Genomic DNA, 22,484 nt, shown 5'->3' on the forward strand with positions numbered 1-22,484 from the left:
GAGGGTGCACATTAGAAGGTAAATCACAGGGAAGACACAAACCTTTCATTCTTTTAGCATAAGTCATGGACTTTTGACCTTGTGTTCCAATTCCACCAATGACTTCCACTCTCCCCAAATGCTATTACAGAGATGGTCCAGGTCAGTACAAACAACCACCTTTAACTTTCTCAAACACCTAGATCTACCTACACTAGACACTCCAGATGGCCACCTGCAAATTAATCTGTTTACTAAACTGGGAGTTGACTTTTCCAATAGCCGAACTCAGTCTGCTCAGATCATTGTCCGTGCAGCCAAGATTCACTAGTCTCAAAAAAGTGCTGCACAGATAACTAATACCATCAGAGACCTGGTCTAGGAAACTCACGGCATTCAAAACAAATTTGAAGGAAATGAAGTGAGTGGACTAGATAGGTAAATAGTCTATAATTAAACAAAGAATTGCAGAAGCTGGAAATCTGAAACAAATGCAGAAATTGCTGAAGAAACAGTAGGTCTGGCAGCGTCTGTGGAGAGAGAAAAACAGAGTTAATTTTCAATTCCAATGACTTTTCTTCAGAAGTGGGTTGAAGAAGTTAACTCTGATTTCTCTCCAGAGATGTTGCCAGACTGGCTCAGTTTCTCTGGCTATTTCTGTTATTGTTTTAAATAGTCTATCATGCCTGGAGGGAGAACAAAAATCTAAAATTATTACTTGATAGTACAGAAGTTAAACACTACTAAAAGAAAGAAAAGTCAAAGCTTTTGATCTGGTACTTATTAGGACCCGGAGAGAGAGAGGATTGCAGATGCTGGCAATCAGAGTCAAAAGGTGTGTTGCTGAAAAAAGCACAGCAGATCAGGCAGCATCCGAGGAGCAGGAAAGTCAACGTTTCGAGCATAAGTTCTTCATCAGGAATTCCTTTGACTCATTAGGACTAGGGCACAAGAAATGAAATTTAGAAAGGGAAAAAACTCAATGCTGGAGAAACTCAGGAGGGCTGGCAGAATCTAAAGAGAGAAACAGAGGTAATGTTTCAGATCTGGTATGACTATTTGGCAGTTTTGAACAGTCCCAGAGAGGGAGAAGGCAAAGAACGAGGGAGTAGGCAGACAGCGGTGTTGGAGGTAAGGACAGGGGAGGGGGATATGAGACAGCGGAGACAGGAGAGGAAAGGATAGGAGGAAGATACTTAGTCACCCATAATTATATATCAGTTTCCAGTATAACCTTTAGCACATCGGGAATATTTAGTAAATAGTGTCCAATGAATGACTCTACATTCAGAGATTTATAAGCATGGCCTGATTGAGCACAGTCAGTATACTGCCAAATGATGCTGGAAACATTAAATGCCTCCTGCATTCCCCGTGTAAATGTTCTGACCAAACACAGTCTGCATGTCAGTCTGTGATTAATCAGCTAACTTAGGTTGCCAGTTAATTTTCCAGCTGCATCTCTCTACCAACCATGACCCAAACAATTTACATGGTCTTCCTAAGCTGTATAAATTGGTGCTTTCTATCAAAGCCCTGTTTTCTTGTGCCCCAGCCCTGATGGCTGCAAGATAAAAGGCTTCAACTCCTTGTTTCTTTCCAGCAATGTTTAAGATCTGAAATGTTACTACGGTGGAAATCTAGACAGGAATCAAGTGGGAAAGGTTCAGTCTCTATTGACACACCTACCCTCTGCTTCCATTGGTGACCAGGCTGACTGATAAAAACAGACTACTCGAGTTATGTAGACCTACCCAGATAATACTAAATTAGTGACTAAGACATTGCCAGTTAATTTCAAGCTACCATATCCAGGCATGTCACTTTTCAGCAATCCATAAATCAGAAAAGACCTCACTGACTTACCCTTCATAATTCCTTCTCTTTTCCTTTCCCTCCCACCAACCCCAGGAGAATTTCCATTACTTGAACTTCACTGTATAGGAGCAATACAGATCTTTAATGTTAGATATTTACCCCTAGATGCATTTAAAACCACTCCTGTGTACAATATAATCTCAGTTCATCCTTCACAGAGAAACATTTTGCGGATAATAAGTCAGATTAAAAATACTAACTTCCAATGATAATCCTCAGCACATGAATCTAAAACACTTACCTATCTCATATAAGCATACATGTTGGATTTCTCGTTGATCTATAGCTAGTTCTAATGCGGTTTGGAATGATGTCAAGGCACTATTGATTTTACACTAGAGGAAAACAAAAACAGCGATTTTAAATCACACCCAGTAAAATATTTCCAAACAATATTTCAGTACGGAAAATGTATTTTTTGCTATTTTTGCTTGCCGTATATTGCTTTTATGTTATTTTTCAGCCATTAACATCCCTGCTTCGGCAGCCATGCAGCCAGCGGCACCATGAAGACAACAACTTGCATTTATAGAGAAATAAAATAACAGCAGTAATAATAGTCAAACATCCCAAGCTGTTTCACAAAATCTAATCTAAATACATCAAATCATTTAAGGAGATATTAAATCAGATGACCAAAAGATTGATCAAAGAGTAAGGTTTTAGGAATTTCAAAAATAAGAGGAATAGGACATTTTTTAAACAAAGCATCCTAGAAATCAACGGCTGCTGACCACTGCTTAGAGTAATGGGGCATTACAGCACAGAAAGTACTCTTCGGGCTATTGTGTTTATGCCAGTCATTCACCAATTATCTATTCTAACCCCACTTACCAGCACTTGGCCTGTAGACTTGGATGATATGACTTTCAAGTATACATCTAAATATTTCTTAAATATTGTGATGGTTCCTGCCTCTACCACCTTTTCAGGCAGTGAGTTCCAGATACCCACCATCCACTGGGTTAATTTTTTTTAAAACGTTCTAAGTTTCTTTCTCCTCATCTGAAATCTATGATGCCTTGTTATTGACCTCTCTCTAAGGAGAGGTTAATAAGTGTACTTTTTTGCCTTTCTACACCTCTCAAAATGCAACATCTCACACTTTTCAGGAATAAAATCCGTCTTCCACTGTTCCGCATATCTGAGTAGCCAGTCTAGATCATCTTGTTGCCTTCCTCTTCACTACTTACCACAACACCAATTTTTAGCTTATCTGCAAACTTACTAATCAAACTTCCTAAATTTGTGTCTAGATCATTCATGTATAATACATCACCAAACATTGTGGTACACATGGGCTTCCAGTCACAAAAAGACCATTTGACCATCAGCCTCTATTTCCTGCCTCAAAGCCAGCTTTGGATCCAATTTGCCAAACAGCCCAGAATCCCATGAGCTCTTACATCTTCAGTCTTCCAGGTGAGATTTTATCAAAGTCTATTTTAACTTCACTTAATCTACATCAACTACTCCACCGTCACTGACACACCTAGACATCAAACAAGTCAGTCAAGTTTGATCAACATGATATCACCTTGACAAAGCCACGCTGACCATCCTTGATTAATCCTTGCCTCTCCAAGTGGAGATTTTTAGTATTCCTCGGAGTTTTTTTCTAAGTCTTTCCCCACCACTGATGCTAGAAATACTGGCTTATAGATTCCTAGTTTATGCCTACCCTCTCCACCTTTGGATTTTTCTGAACTCACCAGTGTATTTTTATGCTCCACCTTCACTTTTTTTTTTAAATAACCTCATGATATTTCAATACACTTCTACAACTTCTGGTGTTTTATATGCCCTCAATACCTGCCATAAGCTTCCTTTGTTTTCCTTTTCCAATCTAATTCTTCTGCATCCAGGGTTTCCTGTATTTGTTGTCCCACTCTTCATTTTTATAGGAAGATATTGGTCCTGCATGTCCACTATATGTTCGACAAGGTTCCCCATGGGTATATGAAAATGAATAGGAAAGGTTTGGAGGGATAAGGGCTGGGTGCCGGTAGGTGGGACTAGATTGTGTTGGGATATCAGATTGGCTTCGACGAGTCGGACCGAAGGGTCTGTTTCCGTGCTGTACATCTCAATGACTCTATGCCCTTTTTGAATGACTCCCACTGCTCTAATGTAGATTTGCCGACAAGTAGTTAGCCTTAGTACAATTTCACAGATCTTGTCTCATATTAAAATTATTTATATATTATCATTAAATGTAAATATCCATTCAATGGAGAGTTGGTCAGGGAACTGTGCCTGCTAAGATGGGGTGCCAGTCAGATAGGAGATACTTCTTCAGAGCATGGTAGGTTTTTTTTTACAAAAGGGCGAGAAAGCTTGCTATATTTCACACCAAGAAACCCTATAAGATGCTCAACGCAACTCGCACTTAGCCAAAAAAATTGTAAGATACACTGTTATTGGGATAGTGTAGATATATGGCATGAAGGTCACTTATGATCTAGAATGGCAGACCATGCTCAAGGGATCATTGGCCTTTTCCTGCTATATTCCTATATTCAGCAAGTCAGGTAGAATTTCTGCAAAGAGAACAAAAATCAACACAGGTCAATGACCTTTCACAATTCCAGACCATTTACATTAAATGGCCTAAGTCTGAGCTGTAAAATTCTATCTAACGTTATCTTTGATTTTGACATATCTTAATTGTGCCTGTCAACACATTCAATTGGTTAATAATCCAATTCTACTGGTAGACCATAATACATTTTCGACATGGGTTGAAACAAATTACCAATCTATGGCATCCTTGATAAATAATACAAAAAGATGGTTGCACCACTAAGTAATAACATTACCTGAAAGAGACCAACCTTGGGTGAAGAGAATAAGAGGGAAAAGACTCAAATCATAAAACACAAATCCAGCTGCCTCTTGGGACACTAGTTTCAATCCATCCAGAAAACTGAGCTATAGGGAAGGCTGAATAGGCTGGAGCTGCTTTCCCTGGAGCATCGAAGGCTGAGGGGTGACCTCATAGAGGTTTATAAAATCATGAGGGGCATGGCTAGGATACATAGACGTGGTCTTTTCCCTGGGGTGGGTGAGTCCAGAACTAGAGGGCATAGGTTTAAGGTGAGAGGGGAAAGATATAAAAGGGACCTAAGAGGCAACTTTTTCACACAGAGCATGATGTATGTATGGAATGAGCTGCCAGAGGAAGTGGTGGAGGCTGGTACAATTGCAATATTTAAAAGGTATATGAATAGAAAGGGTTAGAGGGATATGGGCCAAGTACTGGCAAATGGGATTAGATTAGCTTGGGATATCTGGTCGGCATGGCTAAGTTGGACATGGCTAAATACTACCGAAGGGTCTGTTTCCGTGCTGTACATCTCTATGACTCTATGACTCTATATCTATCAATCACTGCCCACAAGATATGACAGGGGTGAACAAAGATGACTATTTCAGTGTCAGGAATTCAGAATTATGAGAAAGAAGCCAATTTGTTCTCCTACAGGAAACTTCAAAGAGACGATGAATAAGCTTCTAAAATTATATGAAGCTTACTAATGGTTAATCCAAACAAAATGTTCACCATGGTGAAAGATTCAAACCTTAGTTAAAATTAGAAGGTTTAATAGAATTTTGATTATTTTGTACAAAATATAAAATCAGCAGAAAATAATTTACCAGCAAGATATCTAAATTAAGACAGGATAAAAGGGTTTCAAAAAAAAAAGGTACGATTAAATATCTGTGGACAGAAGGGAAGACAGAAACTGGCAATAAAATAAGCAACAGGCATAATAACCATATTCTGCTAGTGAACATTGAATATTTTTTGGTATTAGTACTTTTGAATTTTTGCTCAGCATAAACATTTTACATATAAATATGAAAAAAACTGTACCTCCAATCGTTGAATTCTCCCCTTGAAAAACAGAAACAATGAAGAGTCTGGATAAATAGCTTCCTTTGTCTGTAGGATTTCTTTTGCCTCTCTCAATCCAGCTTGTGCATCCATGCCATCCAAAGCAAAGAAAGGACGTACCACTGTGTGGTACCATAGCAAGGCTAACCTAAAAGGTAAAGCAGCAGAATTTTCTGATCTGCAGACAACTTAAATACTATTTTAAATTAGCTCAGAAGCGGGAGGGGGTTCATACACTAGGGTCTCAGCATACTTTATTAAAGGGACCAAGGCAGAAAAATTCAGCATGTTGAGTTTCAAGGGAGTAAGACAAGGTTGGATGGCTGTCCTTTAATGCTTGGAGTATTACAAGCAAAAGATAGGACTTAATGGTGTAGATAGACATGTAGAATTGTGACACTGATGCCATCGCAGAGATGGACGGAGGGACAGGACTGGCAAATCAACATTCCAGAATACAGGATCTTCAGGCAGTACAGGGGAAGGTGTAAAAGAAGGAGGAGGTATCACATTATTAATCAAGGAGTCAGTTAGGAGTCAATAAGGAAAGATTCTGTCTTGGAAGGAGTGTCAAATGAGGCACTGAGAATAGAATTTAGGAATAAAAAGAGGCTTGGAAGGTATTATAGATATCCAAACAGTCAGCAGGCAATAGAGGAGCAGATATGTAGACAATTCACAGAGGTGTATAAAAACCTAATAAAAGGTAATTATATTAGGGATTGCAACTTCCCTAATATCAACGGGGACAGTTATAATTTTAAGGGCTTAGAAGGTGCAGTGTCCTTGAAATGTATTCAGGAGAGCTTTGTATATAAACATGTAGAAGGTCCAACAAGAGTCAGTGGGGTGCTGGACCTAATTCTGGGGAAGTAAGCTGGATAAGTGTTCAAGGCGACAGTCGCAGAGCATGTTAATGATAGCGACTATAAGATATAAAAGTAGAATTCATCCATTCGGCCCAGCGACTCTGCTGCACCATTTGATCATGGCTGATATGTTTCATGCCTTCTCCCCTTAACCCTAGATTCCCATACTAATCAAAATCTATTTTTGTCTTAAATACACTCAATAACTTGGCTTCTACAGTCTTGTACGGCAATGAGTTCCATAGATTAATCACTCTGTGACTGAGGAAATGATTTCTCATCTAAGTTTCAAAGGGTTGTCCGTTCACTCTGAGTCTGTGTTCTCAGGTCCTAATGATGGAAACATCTTCTGCACATCCACTCTATCCAAGCTTCTTAGTACTCTCTAAATTTCAATCAGTTCCCCCCCCATCCTTCTGAACTCCACTGAGTACAGATCCAGAGTCCACAAGCTTTCCTCATATTACAAGTCTCTCATAGAACATAGAGTATTACAGTGCAGTACAGGCCCTTCGGCCCCTCAATGTTGCGCCAACCAGTGGAACCAATCTGAAGCCAACCTATCCTACACTATTCCATTTTCATCCATATGTTTATCCTATGACCAGTTAAATGTCCCTAAAGTTGGCAAGTCAACTACTGTTGCAAGCAGTGCGTTCCACACCCCTACTACTCCAAGTAAAGAAACTACCTCTGACATCTGTCCTGTATTTATCACCCCTAAATTTATCGCTACGTCGCCTCATCCTAGCCATCACCATCCAAGGAAAAAAGCCCTCACTTGCCACCCTATCTAGCCCTCTGATTACCTTATATGTCTCAAGTCAACTCTCAAATGTCTCCCTAACAAAAACAGCCTCGAGTCCCTCAGCCTTCCCCCCATACAAGGCAACATCCTAGTAAATCTCCTCTGAACCATTTCCAAAGCTTCCACATCCCTTCCTATAATGCGGTGAACAGAACTCTACACAATACTCCAAATGCAGCCATACCAGAGTTTTGTAAAGCTGCAGCATGACCTCATGGCTCCGTAACTCAATTCCTTTACAAATAAAAGTTAACAATGTGTTTCTTCTTAACACCCTTATCAACCTGGGTGCCAACTTTCAGGGATCTATGTACATGGATACAGAGTTCGCTCTGTTTTTCTAAACTACCAAGAATCTTATCATTAGCCCAATATTCTTTATTCCCGTTACTCCTTCCAAAGTGAATCACCTCACACCTTTCTGCATTAAACCCATTTGCCATCTCTCAGCCCAGATCTGCAACTTATCTATGTACCTCTGTAACCTGCAAAATCCTTCAGAACTATCCACAATTCCACCGACCTTTAGGTCATAGAGTCATGGAGATGTACAGCACGGAAACAAACCCTTCGTTCCAACTCGCCCATGCCAACCAGATACCCCAACCCAATCTAATCCCAGCTGCCAGCACTTTGCCCATATCCCTCCAAACCCTTCCTATTCATATACCCATCCAGATGCCTTTTGAATGTTGCAATCATACTAGCCTCCACCACCACTTCCTCTGGCATTCATCTGCAAATTTACTGGCCCATCCTTCTACACCCTCATCTAGGTCATTTATAAAAATGACAAACAGCACTGGCCCCAAAACAGATCCTTGCGGTACACCACTAGTAACTAAATTTCAGAATGAACATTTCCCCATCAACCACCACCTCCTGTTTTCTTTCAGCTAGCTAATTTCTAATCCAAACTGCTAAATCACTCTCAATCCCATGCCTCAATATTTTGTGCAATAGCCATCCTCATCTACAGGATTATTCTTGTGAACCTCCTCTGTACCCCCTCCAAGGCCAGCACATACTTACTTAGATATAGAGTCCAAAAATGCTCTCAATATTCCTAATGCAGTCTGACCAGAGCCTTATACAGCCTCAGCAGTACATTCCCCACTCTTCTATTCTAGCTCTCTCAAAATGAATGCTAACATTGCATTTGCCTTCCTAACTGTTAACTGAATCTGCAATGTTAACCTTAAGAGAATCCTGAACTAGGACTCCCAAGTCTCTTTGTGCTTCAGATTTCTGAAGCCTTTCTCTGATTAGAAAATAATCTATAATTCTATTCTTCCAACCAAAGTGCATAACCTCACACTTTCCCATTCTAAATTCCACCTGCCACTTCTTTGCCCACTCGCCTAGCCTGTCCAAGTCCTTCTGCAACCTCTCTGCTTCCTCAATGCTACTGTCTCTCTACCTATCTTTATGTCATCTGCAAACTTAGCAACTATAGTCTCAGTTCCTTCATCCAGATCATCACGATATAATGTGAATAGTTGTCGTCCTAACAAAGGGTCTGTATGACTCTAATTCTTTGACTCTCTAACTCCACTCGTCACCACCTGCCATCCTGAATAAAAACAAACAGTCTTCCCCCCGAACCTCTGCCTTCTGCCAGGCAGCCAATTCTCTATCCATGCTAGTACATTTCCCCTAACACCATGGATTCTTTTCTTATTTAGCAACCTCCTGTGTAACACCTTGTCAAAGGCTTTCTGAAATCCAAATCAAATACATCCACTGGATTTCCTTTGTCTAACTTGCTCATTACCACCTCAAAGAATTCTAACAGATTTGTCAGGCGCTAAACCTTTGACAAAACCATGCCAACTCTGCCCTATTTTACCATGTACTTTCAAGTACTCCATAACCTCATACTTAAAAATAGACTCTAAAATCTTACCAGTGACCAAGGTCAGGCTAACTGTCCTGTATTTTCCTATCTTCTGCCTTCTTCTCTTCTTAAACAGGGTGTTACAATAGCCATTTTCCAGTCCTCTGGAACCATCCTTGACTCTTGAAAGTGGAGTCACAGTTAGACAGCATGCTGAAGGAGGTGTGTGGCATGCTTGCCTTCATCGGTCAATGCATTGAGTATAGGGGTTAGGACATCATGTTGCAGCTGTACAGGATATGAGGTGAGGCCCTTTTAAGAATACTGCATTCAACTCTGGTCTCCCAGCTACAGGAAGGCTTTGTTAAATTTGGGTTCAGAAAAGATTTACAAGGATGTTACCGGGCTTAGAGGGGTTGACCTACAGGGAAAGGCTGAATAGATTTTTGCTTTTTTTCCCTGAAGCGTTGGAGGCTGAGGGGTGACCTTATTGAGGTCTATCAGGTCATGAGGGGCACTTGGGAATTTGTATATTAAGTGCTCGCCTCACCCACACTCCATTAATGAATAAAATAGTACATTGGATAGGGTGCAGAAGAGTTTCACCAGAAAGCATCTGTTCTTCTTATTTCACACACAGTTCTCCCACTGCAAGCTTTTGCTATAAATCTTGTGTCATTACCTTATACTGATGAAGCAGCAGTGCTCCGACTAGTGTGTTAGTGTGTGTGTGTGTTAGTGTGTGGCGAAGGCCTAGTGGTATTACTACTGGACTTTTAATCCACAGATCCAGGAAATGTTCTGGGGATCTGGGTTCAAATCCCACCGCGGAAGATGTGTAATTTGAATTCAATCAAGAAAAATCTGGAATTAAGAATCTGGGATTACAATGTATCTATTGTTGACTGTTGGAAAAACCAATCTGGTTCACTTAAGTCCTTCAGGGAAGGAAACTGCTATCCTCACCTTGTCTGGTCTACCTGTGACTTCAAACCAACAGCAATGTCTCTTAACTGCCCTCTGGGTGGGGCAACAGATGCTGGCCGAGCTAGCAAGGTCCTCATCTCCATGAATGAATTAAACAAAACAGGTCGGACTTTCAAGCGAATAATGAACTCTTTCATCTTTCTAACATGTTATATTTTAAAATTCCCAACCAGAGGAAACCAGCAACACGATGTCTACCCTGTCAAGGACCTTCAGAATTTCATTCTTAATTCATTCGTCCTGCTTATTCAACTAAATTTGAGAATACAGATCCAGTTTACCCAGTCTCTCATCATAGGATAAACTTCACATTAGGGACCAGTCTAGTGCACCGCCTCCAAGGCAAGTATATCTTTGCTTGTGTATGGAGAGCAAGACTGTGCAGGATTCCAGGTAAAAAGAAGGACTGCAAATGCTGGAAACCAGAGTCTAGATTAGAGTGGTGCTGGAAAAGCATCTATTCCTGATGAAGGGCTTTTGCCTGAAATGTCGACTCTCCTGCTCCTTGGATGCTGCCTGACCTGCTGCGCTTTTCCGGCAACACATTTTCAGCTCAGATCTCCAGCATCTGCAGTCCTCACTTTCTCCTCGATGTCTCATTAGAGTCCTGTCATAGAGTCGCAGTGATACAGACTCTTCGGAAAGAGACTTTTCAGTCCAATTCATCCATGTCAACCAGATACCCTCAATAAATCTAGTCCCACTTGCCAGCACTTGGTCCATATCCCTCTAAACCCTTTCTATTCTTGTACCCATCTAGATGCCTTTTAAGTGTTATAATTGTTCCAGCTTCCACCACTTCCTCTGGCAGCTCATTCCATACACGCACCACCCTTTGCGTGAAAAAGTTACCCTTTAGGCCCCTTTTATATCTTTCCCCTCTCACCCTAAACCTATGCCCTCCAGTTCTGAACTCCACCACCCTAGGGAAAAAAACATGTCTATTTACCCTATCCATGCCCCTCATGATTTTATAAACCTCTGTAAGGTCACCCCTCAGCCTCTGACACTCCAGGGAAAACAGCCCCAGCCTATTCAGCCTCTCCCGAGAGCTCAAAACTTCCAACCTTGGCAACATCCTTGTAAACCTTTCCTGAATCCTTTCAATAGGAAGGAGATAGGAAGGAGACCAGCATTGTATGCAATATTCCAAAAGTGGCCTAACCAATGTCCTGTACAGATGCAACATGACTTCCTAACTCCTATATTCAATGCTGTGACCAATAAAAACTAAGTGCATTCTTCACTGTCCTATCTACCCGAGACTCCACTTTCAAGGAACTATGAGCCTGCACTCCAAGGACACTTTGTTCAGCAACACTTCCTAGGACCTAACCATTAAGTCTGTAAGCCCTGCCCTGATTTCCCTTTCCAAAATGCAACACCTCGCATTTATCTAAATTAAACTCCATCTGCCATTCCTCAGCCCATTGGCCCATCTGATCAAGATCCCGTTGTAATCTGAGGTAATCTTCTTTGCTGTCCACTACACCTCCAATTTTAGCATCATCTGCAAACCTACTGACGATATTGCCTATGTTCACATCCAAATCATTTATATGAATGATGAAAAGCAGTGCAACCAGCACCAATCCCTGTAGCACACCACTAGTCACAGGTCTCCAGTTTGAAAAGCAACCATCCACCACCACCCTCTGTCTTCTACCTTCGAGTGACTTCAGTGAGTTCAAATGGCTAACTCTCCCTGCATCCCATGTGTTTTAACTTTGCTAACCAGTCTACAAAGAGGAACTTTGTTGAATGCCTTACTGAAGTCCACATAAAACACATTCACCGCTCAATCCTGTTTGTGAGACATAATTTCCCATGCACAAAGCCATGTTGACTATCCCTAATCAGTCCTTGCCTTTCCAAATACATGTACATCCTGTCCCTCAGGATTCCCTCCAACAACCTGTCCACCACCAATGTCAGGCTCACTGGTCTATAGTTCCCTAGCTTTTCCTTACCACCTTTCTTAAATACTGGCACAACTTTAGTCAACTTCCAGTCTTCCAGCATCTCACCTGTGACTATCGATGATACAAATAACTCAGCAAGGGAGCCAGCAAACAATTCCTTAGCTTCGAGTGTATAAGGTTCTAAAAGGGGAGGGCGAATAGCCAGAAATCGTGTTACATATTGGCACTAATGATATAGCCAGGAAAAGGATCGAGGATATAAAAAGTGATTTCAGAAGTTAGGATGGAAGCTGCAAAGCAGGACGAACAGAGTACTGTTCTCTAGGTTCCTACCGGTGCCACGAGATAGCGAGGCGAGGAACAAGGTGCGGGCGCAGCTTAACACGTGGCTGTGCAGCTGGTGTAAGAGGGAGGGCTTCAGATATGTAGATAATTGGGATGCCTTCTGGGGAAGGTGGGACCTGTACAAGAAGGACAGGTTGCATCTGAACTGGAAGGGGACCAATGTCCTGGGTGGAAGGTTTGCTCGAATAGTTCGAGAGGGTTTAAACTAGTATGGCAGGGGGTGGGAACCTGAGCTGTATACCGGAGGTGAGAGTTGATGCAGATGAGGCAATAGCAAGAGGTAGACCAGCTAGTGGGAAGGACTTTCCTGGGAAGGAACCAAGGGATCAGTTAAAGTGTGTTTGCTTTAAATGCAAAGAGTATCAGAAATAAAAGTGATGAACTTAAAGCATGGATCAGTACCTGGTGCTATGATGTTGTGGCCATAACAGAGACATGGGTTTCTCAGGGACAGGAATGGTTGCTGGATGTTCCAGGGTTTAGAGCATTTAAAAGGAATAGGGAGTGGGGAAAAAGAGGTGGGGGTGTAGCACTACTAATCAGAGAGGGTATCACAGCTACAGAAGCTTCCATTGTCGAGGAAGATCTGCCTACCAAGTCAGTATGGGTGGAAATTAGGAACAGCAAGGGAGCAGTCACCTCGTTAGGGGTTTACTACAGGCCCCCCAATAGCAGCAGGGAGATGGAAGAAAGCATAGGTCGGCAAATTTTGGAAGAGTGTGTACGTAGTAGGGTTGTTGTAATGGGTGACTTTAACTTTCCCAATGTTGACTGGAACCTCCTTCGAGCAGAAGATTTGAATGGAGCTGTTTTTGTAAGGTAAGGTGTGTTCAGGAGGGTTTCCTAACTTAGTACGTTGACAGGCCGACGAGGGGAGAGGCCTTTCTAGACTTGGTGCTCCGCAATGAGCCGGGGCTAGTATCAGATCTTGTGGTGGGAGAGCATTTTGGAGATAGTGACCACAACTGCCTCACATTCCACATAGCTATGGAGAAGGAGAGGATTAGGCAAAATGGGAGGATAGTTAATTGGGGAATAGGAAACTATAATTCAATGTGACATGAGTTAGGAAGCATGGATTGGGAGCAATTGTTCCATGGTAAAGGCACTATAGACATGTGGAGACTGTTTAAGGAACAGTTGTTGCAAGTGATGAATAAATATGTCCCTCTGAGACAGGCAAGAAGTGGTAAGATAAAGGAATCTGAGATGACGAGAGCGATGGAGCTTCTCATCAAAAGGATAAAGGTAGCTTACATAAGGTGGAGGAAGCTAGGGTCAAGCTCAGCTGGCACGGTGGCACAGTGGTTAGCACTGCTGCCTCACAACGAGAGAGACCTGGGTTCAATTCCCGTCTCAGGCAACTGACTGTGTGGAGTTTGCACATTCTCCCAGTGTCTGCGTGGGTTTCCTCCGGGTGCTCCGGTTTCCTCCCACAGTCCAAAGATGTGCAGGTCAGGTGAATTGACCATGCTAAATTGTCCGTAGTGTTAGGTAAGGGGTAAATGTAGGGGTATGGGTGGGTTGCGCTTCGGCGGGTTGGTGTGGACTTGTTGGGCCGAAGGGCCTGTTTCCACACTGTAAAGTAATCTAATCTAATTACAGGCAGGCGAGGAAGGAGCTCAAAAATGGTCTGAGGAGAGCTAGGAGGGGGCACGAGAAAGGCTTGGCAGAACGGATAAGGGAGAACACAAAGGCATTTTACACTTATGTGAGGAATAAGAGAATGGTCAAAGAAAGGGAGAGCATAGGGAATTTGTGTGTGGAGTCTGAGGAGGGAGGGGTAGCCCTAAATGAGTTTTTTGCTTCTGTCTTTACGAAAGAAACAAACTTTGTAGTGAATAAAACCTTTGAAGAGCAGGTGTGCATGCTAAAATGGATAGAGATAGAGGAAGGTGATGTGCTGAACATTTTGTCAAACATTAAGATTGACAAGTCGCCAGGCCCGGACCAGATTTGTCCTCGGCTACTTTGGGAAACGAGAAATCCAATTGCTTCGCCACTCACGAAGATCTTTGCATCCTCGCTCTCCACTGGAGTCATACCTGAGGACTGGAAAGAGGCAAATGTAATTCCTCCCTTCAAGAAAGGAAACAGGGAAACCTCCGGCAATTACAGACCAGTAAGTCTCACGTCTGTCGTCTGCAAGGTGTTAGAAAGGGATAGGATTTATGACCATCTGGAGGGGCATGGCTTGATTAAATGCAGTCAACACGGCTTTGTGAGGGGCAGGTCATGCCTCACAAACCTTATCGAGTTCTTTGAGGATGTGACTAGAAACGTTGATGAGGGTCGAGCTGTGGATGTGGTGTATATGGACTTCAGCAAGGCATTTGATAAGGTTCCCCATGGTAGGCTCATTCAGAAGGTCAGGAGGAATGGGATACAGGGGAACTTAGCTGTCTGGATACAGAATTGGCTGGCCAACAGAAGACAGCGAGTGGTAGTAGAAGGAAAATATTCTGCCTGGAAGTCTGTGGTGAGTGGTGTTCCACAGGGCTCTGTCCTTGGGCCTCTACTGTTTGTAATTTTTATTAATTACTTGGATGAGGGGATTGAAAGATGGGTCATCAAGTTTGCAGACGACACAAAGGTTGGAGGTGTCGTTGACAGTATAGAGGGCTGTTGTAGGCTGCAGCGGGACATGGACAGGATGCAGAGATAGGCTGAGAAGTGGCAGATGGAGTTCAACCTGGATAAATGCGAGGTGATGCATTTTTGAAGGTCGAATTTGAAAGCTGAGTACAGGATTAAGGATAGGATTCTTGGCAGTGTGGAGGAACTGTGGGATCTTTGTGTGCAGGTACATAGATCCCTTAAAATGGCCACCCAAGTGGACAGGGTTGTTAAGAAAGCATATGGTGTTTTGGCTTTCATTAACAGGGGGATTGAGTTTAAGAGTCGTGAGATCTTGTTGCAGCTCTATAAAACTTTGGTTAGACCGCACTTGGAATACTGCGTCCAGTTCTGGTTGCCCTATTATAGAAAAGATGTGGATGCTTTGGAGAGGGTTCAGAGGAGGTTTACCAGGATGCTGCCTAGACTGGAGGGCTTATCTTATGAAGAGAGGTTGACTGAGCTCGGACTTTTTTCATTGGAGAAAAGGAGGAGGAGAGGGGACCTAATTGAGGTATAGAAGATAATGAGAGGCATAGATAGAGTCGATAGCCAGAGACTATTTCCCAGGGCAGAAATGATTAACACGAGGGGTCATAGTTTTAAGCTGGTTGGAGGAAAGTATAGAGGGGATGTCAGAGGCGGGTTCTTTACACAGAGTTGAGAGAGCATGGAATGCGTTGCCAGCAGCAGTTGTGGAAGCATTGGGGACATTTAAGAGACTACTGGACATACATATGGTCACAGAAATTTGAGGGTGCATACAGGAGGATCAGTGGTTGGCACAACATCGTGGGCTGAAGGGCCTGTTCTGTGCTGTACTATTCTATGTTCCCACATAGTTCTATAGTACACCTGATCAGGTCTTGGTATTTATCCACCTTTATGTGTTTTAAGACATTCAGCACCTCCTCCTCTGTAATATGGACATTTTTCAAGATGTCACCATCTATTTCCCTTCAGTATCTCCTATGTCCTTTGCCACAGTAAAAAGTGATGCAAAATACTTGTTTAGTATCTCTCCCATCTCCTGCGGTTCCATAGATAGACTGCCTTGCTGATCTTGGTGAGGTCCTCTTCTCTCCCTAGTTACCTTTTTGTCCTTAATGTATTTACAAAATCCCTTTGCATTCTCCTTAACCCTATTTGCCAAAGCCATCTCATGTTCCTGTTTTACCCCCTCCCGCCCGATTTCCTTAAGGAGTCACTCAATCTCTGAGTTGTATACCTGACATATGCTTTCTTCTTTTCCTTGACCCAAACCTCAATTTCTCTAGTCATCCAACATTCCTTACACCTCACCTTTCACTCTAAAAGGAATATACTGTCAAATTGCTGCCAGATTTCCATTCAGCCCCTCAAGCCTGTTCCGCTATTCAACGAGATCATGGCTGACCCATGTCTATCTCCATATACCCAACTTTGGCCTGTATTTCTTAATATCTTTATGATGTGCCGATTCTGCTTGATTATATTAAGTAATTCTGAAGGCAAACTCTCCCTCCCTTTTTGTATAATCAATAATTGTATTTATTAAGAAACCTGGTTTACAAAGTTTGTTGTCTAAAACCCAAAATAGATAAGATACTTAACTGGTCATCTTGGTCACTGGACAAAGTATTTTTATACTGAAAGTTGTAGAGTGCAGGGACTAGAGTGATGACTGAAAAATGTGTTGCTGGAAAAACACAGCAGGTCAGGCAGCATCCAAGGAACAGGAGAATCGACATTTCGGGCATAAGCCCTTCTTCCTGATCTCCAGCATCTGCAGTCCTCACTTTCTCCTAGAGTGATGGTGCATTCTTCCATCCTCAGTTGTAACACTGAACAATTTATTCATTTTGTTACAAATGCTGCGCACTTTCAGATACAGAGCCTTTAACTCTGACCTCTTGCAATCTACAGCCCTATCTAATTGAGCATTCTAAAGTTCACACATATTTCCCCTTCCAAATTCACTTTGGTCATCATCACACTGAGGCTAATACATCCTTACTTTCCTTTGATACACCACATCTCCTTGAACATGGTCCCTATTGGCCTAGTATTTAGTTTAAAGCCCTCCCTACGGCCCAGTTATAAGATTTGCCAAACACTGGTCTCAGCACAGTTCCGGTGAAAGCCATACAGCTCCCTCTTTCCCTCGTATTGAACCCAGTACCCCTAAATCAAAGCACATTTCTCCCATACCATTCTTTCAGCCATGGACCTATCCTTCTAAATCTTATTTATCCTGTACCAATTAACGTAGATTGTAAATATCTGAGGTGCCAACACCAATCTTTACACCAGTCCACTGTTGTTAGTTGTTAAACAAGAAGGGCTTTGAACTGTTTGAGTTGAGAAACTAGAAAAATCCAGACCTACAAAAACAGAGGTAATTGTAGAAGCAGGACTTGGGTTTCAGACAGGATAGTGGAACCATAATAAGCAAACTAAAGGAAAGACAGGTATGATGGTAGTAATTTGAGGCCTAGGTTAATGCCCTGGATACATTGGCTAAAACCTAACAAGGTAGTGCTAACAAGGGTGGAATTTGAATTCAATACATCTGTAATATAAAACTTGTCCCAGTAATGGTTCCCATGAAACTATTGTCTATCTAGCTATTTATTTATCCATTACTAAATTCAAGGAGGCTTTGAAAGAAGGGAAGGAGGTGGACAGGCAGATTGGTTTCTGTGCTACAAAACTACAAGGTGATGCTGAGATACAAAAGATTTGCAAATAATGGACAAATGCCACATGATCAAAACAGGGGTTGGCATGGCAACACCAAGGTTAACTCTATACTCTTCCACAAGAAACAGTTTCTTTGACAGCACCTAGAATAAAACCAGTTTTTGCAGGATATTACCAATTACCTGTACATGAATTTGACAGTACAAAACCAGATTCTTTCTCAAGGTTTGACATGAACGCATTGTGCGGGCATTCAGACTGATCAGAATTTTAATACTATACCCACAGCCTGATGGAAATATAACCAAGGTCATACAAATATTGGAAAGTGTTTTACATTAAAGATTAAACTCCTTAAAAGCTATGTCTTATAAAAGAAAATCAAGGTGACTGTTGGCATTCATCAGAACTGAAATTATTTGCTTTAATTTTTCTCCAGTTAAATTTTTTTTTCAAAAAGCAAGCTTTCCACTTCATATGGCTTAGAAACACGTACTCTTCTGTAGATGTTTGTCAGAGAATTATTCATTAAGGAAGACAGACAGAATGTGAGATCAAGCGAAAGCAGTCAGGACAACTGTTCTATGTTTCCCTTGAGCATTTAAAAAAAATACAGGATGCTGTGATTATGCTGGTAGCAATGGAAGCTATGAAGGGTGTGTAGTCATCCAGGCCTTCAGTAAACTTTAACCATCAACATTTGCCTGGTTCCTGCCTTTTTTGAGAGACATTGAATAGCTCCAGTCAATACAAATGCTGAAACTAGTTTTTAACTTCAGTTTACAAAACCTTGCCCACTGATGAAGAAAGTGAATGCACTACAGCCAAGTTTTTGGATAACCCAAAAATAGATGGAAAGGTAAGCAGTGAGGATAACTTGAACAGCCCGCAGATGGATAAGGCATGTTAAGCATGTCAGCATAACCTTGCCATATGTAAGATAATATGATAAAACGTGAACTTATGCACTTTGGCAGGAAGAATAGAGGTGCAGTATGTTATTTAAATGGAGAAACTCCATTAAAATCTCCTGAACAGAGGAAGTTTGAACAGCTTGTGCACAAATAACAATGAGCAAACATACAAGTCCAGCGGGTAATATGGAGAAGGTAAATTAAACGTTGGCCTTTACTCAAAGGATATGGAGTATAAAAGTAGGGGGATTTTGCTAAAACTATACAAAGTATTGGTCAGACCGCAGCTGAAACACCACAAAGAGTTTTGGGCCCCTGATCTAAGGAAAGATATACTGGCATTGGAGGCAGCCTAGAGAAAGATCACTGGCTGATACCAGGTATGCAGAGACTGTTTTTAAGAAGATATTAAGTGGGTTGGAATTTAAACGAATGAGAAGCAACCTCATTGAAAGATGCAAGAGTTTTACAGGGCTTGACATTAATGATGCTGAGAGATTGTTTCCCCTTGTGGGAGAATCTAGGACCAGACTGCACAATCTCAGAGTGAAGAGTCATTTACTTATACAGAGACGAGGAGGAATTTCTTATTTCAGGAGGTTAGTAAAGCTGTGGAATTCTTTATGGCAAAAGTGTAGAGGCTGTGTCAATGAGTATATTCAAGGGTGAGACAGATTTTTAATCTGTGAGGGAATCAAGCGTTATAGGGAAAAGACAGAAAAGTGGATTGGAGATTATTAGATCAGCCATGATTTTATGAGTTGATAAGCTGAATGACTTTTATTTGCTCCTATGGTTTATGTTCTTAGCATAGGAGGAGGCCATTCACCTCATCACGTACATGCAGCTCTTTGACAGGGTTATTTAATGAATCCCATTTAGTTCTTTCCCCATAGCCCTACAATTATTTCTTCAGTTCCCTTTTGAAAGTTACTTGTGAATTCACTTCCACTGGCCTTTCAGACAGCAAGTTTCAGATTACAATTCACTGCATAAATAATTTTTTCTTCGTGTCATGTGTGGGTCTAATCAGAGCTTTAAACAATGATAGCATGACTTCCATCCCTTGTATTCCAAATCACAAGGCAACTCCAAACTCCCATTATCCTTTTAATTTTTCTTATGCTTGCCCACTAGCTTTTAGCTATTTCTGTATTTGCTCATCCACAATTCTAAACTTCCAATTCTGGATTGCTTAAAACACTGTAGGTAATAGAGAACCCTAGATCTAACATAATGATTTCACTATAGGAAAGCAGCTGAGTTGACATTCCCAATAACACCAAGGATTCCTAGCCAACACTCAGTACTTGGTCTGACCACAGGTTCCCGACAAACAAAAATCATATTGTAAACAATGATAGTTCCTTTTTACAACATATTGGCCAAATTCAGATCAAAGATAAGTGGCTGTTTTATGACATGAATCTGGAAGCAACTAAATATTAGATACATTAGCCAAGCAGGGCTATGGTTAGCAGCTCTGCACCGTACATTAAGAGATACCATAATATTTCTGTGTACATGAATAGTACAAGAAGACTGGAGGATAGCAAATGTTGCTCCCTTGTTCAAGAAGGGAGTAGAGACAACCCTGGTAATTATTGACCAGTGAGCCTTACTTCGGTTGTGGGTAAAGTGTTGGAAAAGATTAGAAGAGTTAGGATTTATAATCATCTAAGATAAAAATAAGTTGATTAAGGATTGTTAATATGGTATCATGACAGGTAGGTCGTGCCTCACAAACCTTACTGAGTTCTTTGAGAAGGTGACCAGATAGGTGGATGAGGGTAAAGCCGTTGATGTGGTGTATACAGATTTCAATAAGGCATTTGATAAGGTTCCCCATGGTAGGCTACTGCACAAAGAAGACAGAGGGTGGTGGGTTGATGGGAAATGCTCATTCTGGAGTTCAGTTACTAGTGGTGTACTGCTAGGATCTGTTCTGGGTCCACTGCTGTTTGTCATTTTTATTACCGACCTGGATGAGAGCGTAGAAGACGGGTTAGCAAATTTGCAGATGACACTAAGGTCAGTACAGTTGTGGATAGTGCCGAAGGATGTTGTAGGTTACAGAGGGACATAGATACGCTGCAGAGCTGGGCTGAGAGGTGGCAAATGGAGTTTAATGCAGAAAGGAAGGAGTAACAGGAATGCAAGTACTGGGAGAATGGCAAGACTCTTGGTAGTATAGAGGAGCAGAGAGATCTCGGTGCATGTACACACTTCCTCAATGTTGCCACCCCCTTTGATAGGACTGTTAAGAAGGCATACAGTGCGTTAGGTTTTATTAGTAGAGGGATCAAATTTTGGAATCATGCGGTCATGCTGCAGCTCTACAAAGTTCTGTGCGGCCGCACTTTCCGAGTATTGCATGCAGTTTTGATTACCCTATTATAGGAAGGATGTAGAACCTTTGGAAAGGGTTCAGAGGCGATTTACTAGGATGTTGCGTGGTATGGAGGGAAGGTCTTCTGGAGGAAAGGCTGACGGATTTAAGGCTATTTTCATTAAAGAGAAAAAGGTTGAGAGGTGTTAATTAAGACATATTAGATAATCAGAGGGTTAGATTGGGTGGACAGTGACAGCCTTTTTCCTCAGATGGCGATGGCTAGCATGAGAGGGCATAGCTTCAAACTGAGAGATGATAGATATAGGACAGATGTTAAAGGTAGTTCCTTCACTCAGTGGGATGTGGAATGCACTGCTTGCAACAGTTGTAGACTCGCCAACTTTACGGGACTTTAAATGGTCATTGGATAGGCATTTGGACGAGAATGGAATAGTCTAAGTTAGATAGGCTTCAGATTGGTTTCACAGGTCGGCACAACATTGAGGGCTGAAGGGCCTGTACTGCATTGTAATGTTCTATAAAAGTTTTTAAAATAGGGAGTTAGACATTCACCTGTTAAAAGTTAAGATGCCAGAATTAGAAAGAAGGAAATGCAAGATTGAAAGAATTGTTTCTCTTCGGCTACAGTTGTGCCGGTTCACAAGCCAACACCCAAATATCCACTAACATTTAGTGAACACTGAGTTATAGATATTTAAATATAAGGAGGGTTTAGATGTCTGATTTCTCAGACAATGTCCAAAATGTAGTTGCAAATTGTTTTACGATGCATACAGAAGGCATCATCATAGGAACGTACTATGATTTAAATGGATTCATATATATTTTTAATCTGGTAAATAACACGAGTTTTTTTGTAACTAAATTTAATTATGAACTTGTAAATAGTTCTGTAACTACTGCAATTCCTTTTAAAAGTTTGAGAGTGTTTCTTTAGCAGCATTAATGGTTTTTGTAAATTTTGTTTGTCCACCTTAGGATGTCTTACGACTTAGCAAGCAAACTAATTGTACTTTAAGGTATGTTAGAAATTTCTAGCCAAGATTTTTTTAAACTTATAGGAAAACACTCATAGCTTGGTTTATCTGTTTTTCAGCAGTACTGAGAAGACCTAGGATTGCGGTAATTGTGTACAGCAGATGATCCCGAGAACTGGAGAATGTAGTAAAATTAGATTACATTAGAGTAAGGAGCTAGTGATAATCCCAGATATATTAGGATAAAACCATAAGAGGTTACTTGAACCTGAGTGCATTTAAGGTCACATGTATTAAAGCTCCAAGAAAAAGATATCATTGTTTCCAGACTTGAGGTTCAAGTCATAGTTGCCTTAAGTCTCCTGATATTTTAGGACAATTTAGTTCCTCTGGTGAGAGTACTGAACATGGAATGCTTT

The 22,484-nt window shown here is 41.4% G+C and overlaps 1 protein-coding gene across 2 annotated transcripts in view; it reads right to left on the minus strand.

The window, feature by feature from the left end:
- ttc39c (tetratricopeptide repeat domain 39C) overlaps positions 1-22,484 on the minus strand; it is a 108,769-nt gene that overhangs the window by 17,146 nt on the left and 69,139 nt on the right. For both annotated transcript variants that reach the window (XM_043687605.2, XM_087986753.1), the window contains exons 6-7: positions 5,735-5,903; positions 2,099-2,192 (exon numbers count right to left, since the gene is read on the minus strand). In XM_043687605.2, the coding sequence (XP_043543540.2) occupies positions 2,099-2,192; positions 5,735-5,903 (263 nt within the window). The remainder of the gene's footprint in view (positions 1-2,098; positions 2,193-5,734; positions 5,904-22,484) is intronic.

This window comes from Chiloscyllium plagiosum, unplaced genomic scaffold (assembly GCF_037043375.1).
Source record: "Chiloscyllium plagiosum isolate Xiang-an unplaced genomic scaffold, Cpla_swu_hap1 HiC_scaffold_4, whole genome shotgun sequence".
Taxonomy (NCBI): Eukaryota; Metazoa; Chordata; class Chondrichthyes; order Orectolobiformes; family Hemiscylliidae; genus Chiloscyllium; species Chiloscyllium plagiosum.